The 11,431-nt window shown below is 50.2% G+C and overlaps 1 protein-coding gene across 1 annotated transcript; it reads left to right on the top strand.

Moving 5' to 3' along the window:
* Positions 1-72: 72 nt before the first annotated feature.
* LOC140719702 (uncharacterized) lies at positions 73-8,075 on the top strand. The gene is made up of 5 exons (XM_073034513.1): positions 73-122; positions 540-773; positions 1,474-1,496; positions 1,593-1,711; positions 7,876-8,075. The coding sequence occupies exons 1-5, from the start codon at positions 84-86 to the stop codon at positions 7,917-7,919; spliced, it is 459 nt and encodes a 152-aa protein (XP_072890614.1). The 5' UTR covers positions 73-83; the 3' UTR covers positions 7,920-8,075.
* Positions 8,076-11,431: the final 3,356 nt, after the last annotated feature.

Here is an 11,431-nt window from a genome sequence, read left to right as displayed (position 1 = left end):
TAATGTCTTTACTCTCTGATTCCCAGGGTCGGGTTAAATCTTCCTTAGACTCTCTCACTAAAAAAAAATCAGACTTCGAGGAAATGGAGCAACAACAGAAAGAGAAGATTTCTGGAGTTCGGGTGAGGCTTCCAGAGCAGAATTTACAAATTCGCTGTGTAGTTTTGTTCCCTTTAATGCAGAATAGCAGAGTATCGCAGCCCCAGTAACCTGGGATCGATCCTGACTCCTGGAGCTGTCTGCGTGGAATTTGCATGTTCTCCCCGTAACCAGTACCTTCCTTTAGCCGACATTGCATGGTTGAACGGTAAATTGGCGACTGTAATTAACCTTGTGACGTTGGGTGGTCTGTGAATCCGGTCGGGGTTAGTGGGTCAGAGACGGAGTATATGTTTCAGGGAGACGTGGGGGAATGTGATGGAGGGGATTGTTCTAGGAAGCAGAAAAGACATTAATGGGCTGAATGGTTACCTTCCATGTCAGAAGGAAATACAAAAAATAGCCTCAAATAGTAAACTAGTCTCTCCTTTCATTGACAGGAACAGTCACACAGCCTTCAGTCCCAGATCACATCCCAGTTTGCTGAACTGCGCCGGGTTCTCACTGAGAAAGAGCAGCGTGCACTCCGAGATCTCAGGGAAGAAGAGGAGAGGACTCTGAATCTCATGGAGAAAAATCTTCGAGAGATTCAAGAGAATTTAAATTCCATCCAGGAGGAAATCTCAAAGTTACAGGAACGAATGGATCAACAAGAAAATATCACATTCCTCATGGTGAGAGATTTCAGTTTGGTTCTGTAAAAGTGCACAGTCACAACATGATGTAATTTACCTCAAATACTGTTGTTGGAAACTGATTTCCACCATGTGGACATCCTGACTGTTCAGAATTGTCATTGTCCCAAACCGGCCTCCCACAACATCTGTACATCACAGGACAGTCTGCAACCTTCTCGGGAATGAGTTACTCTGATCAGAGCACTGAGCTGGTGGTCGTTTCTGTGATTCCCACATATAGTATCCCCGATACTCAGAGTAACACCCAGTTACAGTCACAGGCTGTGAGTGTGTTTCTGATATTCTGTTCACCACATTTCTTGTGGGATTTATTAACAACCCACTTTATCTTTAACTATTGGTCTCAGACAAGGAGAAATATTTTCTCCACTCCCATCCCATCAAATCCATTCAGAGGTTTAAATTCCTCCATCTGATCCTCCCTGACATCATATCCAGATAAAAATACACAACCTGTCCAGTCTCTCCTGTAAGTTCCATCCTCTCAGTTATGGTATAAATTTCATACCCATTCCTTGTACTTTCTCCCGTGGTTCTCCTCTTTCTCCATTCGTTTCAGTGGGAATGAGTTAAGTGGGAATTTTCAGCAGTTTGTAATAACTTGTCTCAGATTCTTGCTGTTCGGATGCCGATGGTCAGTCTCAGTCAATTGAGATCTGTGTTTGATTTATTTCAGGAGGAAGCTCGTTGGAAGAGGAGGTAGGACATGGTCTTGACTGAAACTCTGTGTGGATTTGTAAAATAGTTCAAATATCACTGATGTTCAGTTTATAACTAGATGTATAATATTTACAGGATTAGTGATGAAGTCAAGACATTGTCAGTGACAGACGGTGCCCTGCTGGTTGAAAAATTCTATCACCCCTATTTGTTCGACACAGCATTGGGAGAAGCGTTTGACGGCATTAATCGAGGTAAAACATACAGATTCATTCCGGCACCAACCCCACCTGCCAGGAGGCATCACTGCCACATGGTCAGCTGGAGATGTCAGACCCTTAAACACACCGAACCAGGGGCAAATATACCAACAACTCACTGGTCAAATCACTGCATCCTGATCCCATTTGCACTGGACAAACAAGCCAATGCACGGGTTTGAATCCTGACATGGTAGCTCTGGAATTAATATTCCATTAATGTAATTAAAGTGGATAAAATCTGGTATCACTGTGGTGACAGGGATTGTCAGAATAATACACCAGTCCTTCGAGCCACTCACCCTGTCTGACCTGTCCGTGACCGCAGTCTGATTGACTCAGCTCTGCCCCCTGCTGGACTCGCCAGTCTCACTGTTGTGATCAAACCACCACATTGAGACTGAGCCCAGACACACCAACCAGCATTAACACTGGTGGACACAGCATAACTGGTCTGGCAAATCTCCCTCACACACATTCACAAGAAGGTTCAGCAGATTGTAGTCAGAGCCTCAGCATTGCACATTGTTAGTCGCCTCGGTAACCTGGAAACTATTCTCTTCAGACACAGTGAATGGTTTCTATTTGAACAATTCACACACGTGTCACACATTGTCAACACACACTGGACATGTGAAGACACACTGTAACATCCAAATAGTTCAATGTGCACACTCACCTTCATTGTGTAAACACACTCACTGATATTTACCACAACCAACACACACGCACACAATGATACATTAATATATTGATAATATCCAAATGCATTGTCAGAGACACAGACACATTTCCTGTGTTTGTCCCATATCCTTCTAACCATTGCCTATTGTTGTACCTGTCTAAATTGATTTTATAATATTTTAATTTTACCTCTTTCTACGGCTTCCTTTGGCAGCAAATTCCACACGTACCCACTTCCCTCACAGTGAGAAAGTTGCCCTACATATCTCTTGAAAAACTTTCCCCTCTCACCTTCAGTCTCTGCCCTCTAGTTCTGGACTCCCCTGGAGTTCCCTGGTGTGACCTTCCAGCCCTTCTTACGGCAGCACCTGAGCCACCCTCCAGTCTTCCAGCAGCTCACCTGTGGGGAAATGTGAAGCAAATATATCTGCCAGAGTCTCTGCAAATTCATCCTCTGTCCTAATGAGGGGCTGTGGGGAGAGGGTTTGTGGGAAAGGAGACCCTTATCACCCATATTCATCCCCCTTCACCTTCTGTTTCCATCTACACACACAGTTCACCACGGGCTTTCCACCCCTCCCCCATCTGGTCCTGGTTCCATCTGCCATTCATCTCTCCCCTAATGGTTCCCATTGTCATAAACAGGAAAAAGTCTGCAGATGCTGGAAATCCAAATCAACACACACAAAATGCTGGAGGAACTCAGCAGGTCAGACAGCATCTAATTGTAATGAATAAACAGTTGATGTTTTGGGCTGTGATCCTTCTTCAGGACTAAAATTGAAGAGGGGTGATGCCGGAATAAAAAGTGGGGAGTGGGGAGAGAGACTAGCGAGAAGGTGATAGGTGAAGCCAGGGGGTGTGAATGCTAAAGGCTGGAGAAGGAAGGAATCTGATTGGAGAGGAGAGTGGACCATAAGAGAAAGGGAAGGAGGAGGGGACCCAGGGAGTAGTGGTAGGGAGATGAGAAGAGGTTAAAGGCCAGAGTGGGGAATAGAAGAGGGGAGGGGATGAGAAAAAATTTACCTGAAGAAGAAATCAATATTCATGCCATCAGGTCAGAGGCTACCCCGGCAGAAATAAAGGTGTTACTCAAATGTTTGGTCACTGAGAAGTTCCCCTTTGGGCGGATAGAGAGGAAACTTCTTTACTGATCAGATTCCAGTACAGGTTGACCTTTGTGCTCCTGTTTCTCACCCTCCCACAGCTGTCTCCCACCTTCCCATCTCCCAAACTTCCCCGCAACCCCGCTCCGACAAGCGATCAAAACTTTCACTGTGTTGGTCTCCACCTGTCATTCACTTCCCAGTGTCTCCCAACTCCACAGTCTGCACTCCCCACCCTTCCGCTACCTGGAACAAGCTGCCTGCCATCTTTCACCAATCTTCAGTCCACAGTCACTTCAGACTCCTGTCTGATCACTCCCCTTCTCCTCTGCTCAATCTACACCCCTCATAACCTTATATATTTCTGTCAGATCACCTCTCAGTCCATTTACCTGCATTTGGCCCGTATCTTTCTAAACCTCCCCGTCATCATTTCTCAGTCCCAGGGCTCAGCTCCTCTCTGTGCCAGTTCCACAGGGCTCTCAATTCCCCCGTGTTACAGAAGATGATCGACTTCATTTTCTACCACATTACAGAAGCAAATGTGCTGCAGGTCCTAAAATGCAGAAAGGTCGATAAATCCCCAGGTCCTGATCAAGTGTATCCCAGGACATTCTGAGAAGCTCAGGAAGAGATTGTGAGGCCCTTTTGGAGATATGTGTGTCATTGATTGCTACGGGTGAGGGGCCAGAAGACTGGAGGGAGACTAATTTTGAACATTTGTTGAAGATTGACTGTAGGGAAAAACCTGGGAAGTACAGACCAGTGAGCCTAACGTCAGAGGTGGGTTCATTAATGGAGGGGATTCTGAGAGACAGGATCTACATTCATTCGGAAAGGTGAGGACTAATCAGGGAGACCCAGCTTGGTTTTCTGCATGGACGGTACGGTAGCATAGTGGTTAGCACAACGGTTTACAGTACCAGTGACCCGGGTTCATGTCCCGTCACTGGCTGTAAGGAGTTTGTACGTTCTCCCTGTGACCGTGTGGATTTCCTACGGGTTCTCCGGTTTCACAGTCCAAACCCGTACCGGTTGGCAGGTTAATTGGTCATTGTAACTTGTCCCATGATCCGGCTCGGATTAAATCAGGGGTTGCTGGGTGGTGGGGGTCATTGTAACTTGTCCCATGGTCAGCCTCGGATTAAATCAGGGGTTGCTGGGTGGTGGGGGTCATTGTAACTTGTCCCATGGTCAGCCTCGGATTAAATCAGGGGTTGCTGGGTGGTGGGGGTCATTGTAACTTGTCCCATGGTCAGGCTCGGATTAAATCAGGGGTTGCTGGGTGGTGGGGGTCATCGTAACTTGTCCCATGGTCAGGCTCAGATTAAATCAGGGGTTGCTGGGTGGTGGGGGTCATCGTAACTTGTCCCATGGTCAGGCTCGGATTAAATCAGGGGTTGCTGGGTGGTGGGGGTCATTGTGACTTGTTCCATGGTCAGGCTCGGATTAAATCAGGGGTTGCTGGGTGTTGGGGGTCATTGTAACTTGTCCCATGGTCAGGCTCGGATTAAATCAGGGGTTGCTGGGTGGTGGGGGTCATTGTAACTTGTCCCATGGTCAGGCTCGGATTAAATCAGGGGTTGCTGGGTGGTGGGGGTCAAAGGGTCGGATGGGCCTATTCCGTGCTGTATCTCAATAAATAAATTACAGCTGATGGAAGTGCAGTAGACATCGTCTCTATGGAGATTAGCGAGGGATTTGACAAGGTAGCAGAGAGTTAGATCACATGGGATACAGTACAATCTGGAATAGGATACAGATTTGTCTGGGTGGAGTCCTGTGACCAGTGGTTGTTCTGCAGGGATCGGTGCTGGGTCCACTGTTTTTCATCATTCTTATGAATGATTTGGAGAGAATGTAGGTGACGTGTTTAGTAGGTTTGTGAAGGACTCTAAAATTGGTGGTTTCATGGACAGTGAAGAGGTTATTTATTTATTTAGAGACAGTGTGAAACAGGCCGTCCCAGACCAATGACCCGCTCCACCCAGCACCCCAACTATTTAAAACCAGCCTAATCACGGGGCGATGTACAATGACCATTTAACCTACAAACCGTTATGTCTTTGTACGAGCGTCACACAGTGATAGAAACTAACAGCACAGGCCCTTCAGCCCATCTGGTCTGTACCGAAGCATTTAAACTACCTGCTCCCATCGACCTGCACCGGGACCATGGTCCTCCAACTCCGACCATCCATGTACCGTCCAAACTTCACTTAAATGTTTCAATCGAGCTTGCATGCCCCACTTGCACTGGCAGCTCGTTCCACACTCTCACAACCCTCTGAATGAAGCAGTTTTCCCTCATCTTCCCCTTAAACTTTTCATCTTTCACCTTTAACCCATGACCTCTGGTTGTAATCCCACCCAACCTCCATGGAAAAAGCCTGCTTGCATTTACCCTATCTATACCCCTCATAAGTTTGTATACCTCTATCAAATCTCCCCTCTGTCTTCTATCTTACAGGAATAAAGTCGTAAACTATTCAATCTTTCCTTATGACTCATGTCCTCCAATCCCAGCTACATTCCTGGAAATTTTCTCTGTACTGTTTCAAACTTGTTTACATCTTTCCTGTTGGTAGGTGACCAAAACTGTACACAATATTCCAAATTAGACCTCAACAACATCTCATACAACTTCAGCATAACAACCATCTCCTGTACTCAATACTTTGACTTCTGAAGGCCAATGTGACAAAAGTGTTGGGAACTGTCTCGTTGTGTTCAGCGTTCTGTGTAAAGCCCCGGCCCTACGTCCTATATCCAAGGAGGGGTCCCGGCTCTGTGTTCTGCGTTCCTGTTCTCCCTCGACCCAGGCTCTGTGTTCTCGTCATGTCCATGTGCCTCACCCAGCACAGGAATACCTTGCCTAGCCCGGTGCTGGGATTCTCTCGTCCTGTGCTGCGGTTCACTTGTCCTGTCCGGGAATCTCTCGTCCAGTCCTGTGCCTCTCCTCGTCCTGTAGCCACGTCTTTTCCTCACCTGGTTCTGGAGTCCGAGCCAGAGTCAAGACCCAGGTTCTGGGTCCTTGTCCAGTCTCTGGCCCCAAGCCCAAGCCCAGGCTCCTAGTTCCCAGTTCCATGTCCTGGTTCCCTATCCTCGTCTAGTCCTAGCCCAGGCCCGGAATCCTTGCCTCGTCCGGGGCCTGTGTCATCTCCAGCGTCCTTTCTTCCTCACTTCCCTTGCTTCCTTCTCATGCCCAGTCCTATTCCTGGTAGTTCAGTGTCTGTGTCTTGCTTTTGGGTCCATTCCCAACCTCCCCGCATGACAATTGTAAACTTGTTTACATCTTTCCTGTAGGTCATTGAATGAACCTGCGCACAATATTCAAAATTAGGCCTCACCAACATCTCATACAACTTCAACATAACATCCATCTCCTGTACTCAATACTTTGATTTAGGAAGGCCAATGAAGTGCTTTTTTTATGACCCTATCTACCTGTAACACCACTTTCGGTGTATTCTGGACCTGTTTTCCCCGATCTGCTGTGGAACAGAGTCCTCAGTGCCCGACCATTCACTGTGAAAGACCGACACTGGGGTCCTACCGAAGAGCAACAGCTCACACTTGTCTGCATTAAATTCCAGCTGACACTTTTCAGCCCATTTTCCCAGCTGCTCCAGATCCCACTGCAAGCAATGATGGTCTTCCTTGCTGTCCACTCCTCCCCAATCTGAGGGATGAATCCGCAGCACCCGGAGGAAATACACAAGGTGACAGGGAGAAAGTACAAACTCCTTACGGATGGTGTCAGAATTGAACTCTGAACTCCGGAATGCCCCGAGGTGCAACAGGATTGTGTTATCCACTACATAACCCTGTTGCTCATGGTTTATCCAAGATTACAAGATCCTGGGCCATTGGATGGAAATTGATTTTAATTCAGAGAAATGTGGGTGTTGCATTTTGGAAGGCAAACCAGGACAGGATTTACACATAAATCGGGGGCCCTGCAGAGTGTTGTTGAACAGAGAGACCAGGAGGTGATTGTCTTCATCAGTCAGAATACTGAGTACAGGAGCTGGGACATCACGTTATGAGTGTACAAGACATTGGGAAGGCCACATTTGGAGCAGAGTAACACACACAAACTGCTGGAGGAACTCAGCAGGTCAGGCTGAATAAACACTCAATGATTTGGGCCAGGGTTTTGTGTGTGTTGCTTTGGATTTCCAGCATCTGCAGATTTTCTTGTCTTTATGATTTGGATCACACTGTCCAGTGCTGGTGACCTTTCTACAGGAAGAATGTCATTAAACTGAGAGGGTATAAAGCAGATTTACAAGGATGTTACTGGGACGGGAGGGTTTGGGTTATAAGGAGAGGCTGAATATTCTGGGTCTTTTTCCTGGAGCTCAGGAGGCTGCCAAAGGAAACCGTGGAGGTGGATACAGTTACAATGATTTAAAATCCACCTGGACGGGTACGTGGTTAGGAAAGGTTTAAAGGAATAATGGGCAAATACAGGTAAACGGAACTAGTTCATTAAAGTGGGTTGGGTGGCACGGATGAATTCTGCCTCTTTAAATGCCTCCAGTGTTTACTCACCCCATCCTCATCTGGATCCAGTTGTTGCTCCACCCCTTCCTCGTACCCGTTTCCACTGCTATCTCCCATCTTTCTTTCCGTTCGTGAGGTAAGGTCTTGGCTTGACACACCGACTGTACATCTTATCACACGCTGCTTGACCCGCTGAGATTCTCCAGAATTTTGTGTTTGTTGATCGAGGAAAATCCGATCTCCATGGTGAGGAAAAATCTCGGGAAGATGCCGGTTGTCCATCCGCTGCGTTTGGGTAAAACCCCGGGAAAGGGTCCTGCCGCCCACCCGATCCCGGGGCCGCGCTGCCCGAGTCTCCCCCCGATCCCCGGGGCCGCGCTTCCCGAGTCTCCCCCCGATCCCGGGGCCGCGCTGCCCGAGTCTCCCCCCGATCCCCGGGGCCGCGCTGCCCGAGTCTCCCCCGATCCCCAGGGCCGCGCTGCCCGAGTCTCCCCCCGATCCCCGGGGCCGCGCTGCCCGAGTCTCCCCCCGGTCCCGGGGCCGCGCTGACCGAGTCTCCCCCCCCCATCACGGGGCCGCGCTGCCCGAGTCTCCCCCCCATCACGGGGCCGCGCTGCCCGAGTCTCCCCCGATCCCCGGGGCCGCGCTGCCCGAGTCTCCCCCCCCATCACGGGGCCGCGCTGCCCGAGTCTCCCCCGATCCCCGGGGCCGCGCTGCCCGAGTCTCCCCCGATCCCCGGCGCTGGTGTCTGGGAGTCGCCGCAGAGTCTGTGAAGAGGAAGGGAGGGGTCAGACCGAGTCCGGAGACCGGATTCTGGATCATCGCGCGGATTAATGACGAGATGTGGGTTTTCACGTCTCCCTGATGGTCCCATCCCCGGGAGGGTGGGAGTTTATCTCAGTTACGAGTCCGGGACAGTTTTATTTTACAACGCAGAGACCAAGTCCCATCTCCATACCTTCACTGGGAATAAATTCACGGAGACACTTTATCCTTTCTTCGGGCCTTGGGGAAAAAACGAGTGGCTGAGAATCTGCTCCGGTTCCGCTCCGGGTCTGTAAACGGGTCGGGTCCGGGACCGGCGTCAGGAGTCAGTCAGTGTAAATATAAATGTGCGGAGAGTGAAATAAACACGATGTGAGAATTATCGGTCCATTAATTTTAACTCGTTAACCGCATCCGTCAACAGAACAGAAACACTGCGGATTCAGCAGCAGCCGCGGGCGGCGGGTCCTGAGCTCCCCGGCTCCCCCGCGTGCTAAAGTCCACCGGGACTGACAGGGTAACTGGGGCAAGTGGTGGTGGTGCTGACTGGGAGAGGGAGGTCAGGGTTAATCTTGGTAACACGGGGCATGTTGTGATGGTAACACACAAAGCGTCTGGGTCTCCCAGCATGTCAGGTAACATCTGTGGAGGGGTGGATCCAGGTGAGGGGTAATAGATGAGGGACGGGTGGAAATGAGTCAGAAGCTGGGAGGTGAGAGGTGTCAGTGACAAAGGGCTGAAGTTTTTGGAATCTGACAGGAGGGGAAGTGGACCCCGGAGTAAAGGGAGGGAGGTGCGGATGAGTGTGTGGGCGATGGAGAGGGTGGGGAGGAGTGTGGGTGATGGGCAGATGGAGAGGGTGGGGAGGAGTGTGGGTGATGGGCAGATGGAGAGGTTGGGGGGAGTGTGTGGGTGATGGTCAGGTGGATACGGTGGGGAGGAGTATGTGGGTGATGGGCAGATGGAGAGAGTGGGGAGGAGTGTGTGGGGGATGGGCAGATGGAGAAGGTGGGGAGGAGTGTGTGGGTGATGGGCAGATGGAGAGGATGGGGGGAGTGTGTGGGTGATGGGCAGATGGAGAGGGTGGGGAGGAGTGTGTGGGTGATGGGCAGATGGAGAGAGTGGGGAGGTGTGTGGGTGATGGGCAGATGGAGAGGTTGGGGGAGGAGTGTATGGGTGATTGGCAGATGGAGAGGTTGGGGGGAGTGTGTGGGTGATGGGCAGATGGAGAGGCTGGGGAGGAGTGTGTGGGTGATGGGCAGATGGAGAGGGTGGGGAGGAGTGTGTGGGTGATGGGCAGATGGAGAGGGTGGGGAGGAGTGTGTTAGTGACGGGCAGATGAAGAGTTTGGGGGGAGTAGTGTGGGTGACGGGCAGATGGAGAGGGTGGGGGAGGAGTGTGTGGGTGATGGGCAGATGGAGAGGATGGGGGGAGTGTGTGGGTGATGGGCAGATGGAGAGAGTGGGGAGGTGTGTGGGTGATGGGCAGATGGAGAGGTTGGAGGAGGAGTGTATGGGTGATTGGCAGATGAAGAGTTTGGGGGGAGTGTGTGGGTGATGGGCAGATGGAGAGGCTGGGGAGGAGTGTGTGGGTGATGGGCAGATGGAGAGGGTGGGGAGGAGTGTGTGGGTGATGGGCAGATGGAGAGGGTGGGGAGGAGTGTGTTAGTGACGGGCAGATGAAGAGTTTGGGGGGAGTAGTGTGGGTGACGGGCAGATGGAGAGGGTGGGGGAGGAGTGTGTGGGTGATGGGCAGATGGAGAGGGTGGGGGAGGAGTGTGTGGGTGATGGGGAGATGGAGAGGGTGGGAGGAGTGTGTGGGTGATGGGCAGATGGAGAGGGTGGGGAGGAATGTGTGGGTGATGGGCAGATGGAGAGGGTGGGGAGGAGTGTGTGTGTGATGGGCAGATGGAGAGGGTGGGGGGAGTGTGTGTGTGATGGGCAGATGGAGAGGGTGGGGAGGAGTGTGTGGGTGATGGGCAGATGGAGAGTTGGGGAGGAGTGTGTGGGTGATGGGCAGATGGAGAGGGTGGGGGTGGAGTGTGTGGTTGATGGGCAGATGGAGAGGCTGGGGAGGAGTGTGTGGGTGACGAGCAGATGGATCAGGAGGAGAGAGACGATTAAACAGGAAAAGTGACATAGGGAGCGACTACCAGAAGTTTGAGAAATCGATGTCAGGTTGCCGGCCACCCTGGTGGAACATGAGGAGCCGTTCCTCTAATTTATGAGACAAATGGAGCCGGGATCTCTACATTGAATCAGATTATGTCGTGGTTTTTCGTGCTTTACAAATGACCAGGAGACGCAGAAGATTCTTCAAGAAGGGTTAAACTTTAACTTGCAAATCAAAGCTGAGACAGTCATTGAGCTAGTCGCTGATTGCCCCTCGATCCTCCCTCGGACACGGCAGCTTTTATAGCAAATCTCCAGTTGCATACTGCACGTACATCATGTCCCTTTTGTTCCTATCAATTGGCTTAATCATGTTTTAATCTATAGCTACCTCTCATTAACACACCATTGTCTTCTACATTCCTAAGATTTCATTCTACTAAATTGAGTACATGCATAGAAAATAATAAACTCAGAACTGAGCAATGTTCTAATCTACATCTCTTAGCTACCTTTCTTTAACACACCATTGTCATCTT

This window comes from Hemitrygon akajei, chromosome 2, assembly GCF_048418815.1.
Source record: "Hemitrygon akajei chromosome 2, sHemAka1.3, whole genome shotgun sequence".
Classification (NCBI taxonomy): Eukaryota; Metazoa; Chordata; class Chondrichthyes; order Myliobatiformes; family Dasyatidae; genus Hemitrygon; species Hemitrygon akajei.
The sequence above is the reverse complement of the archived record's forward strand: the minus strand, read 5'-3'. Positions and strand labels throughout refer to the sequence as shown.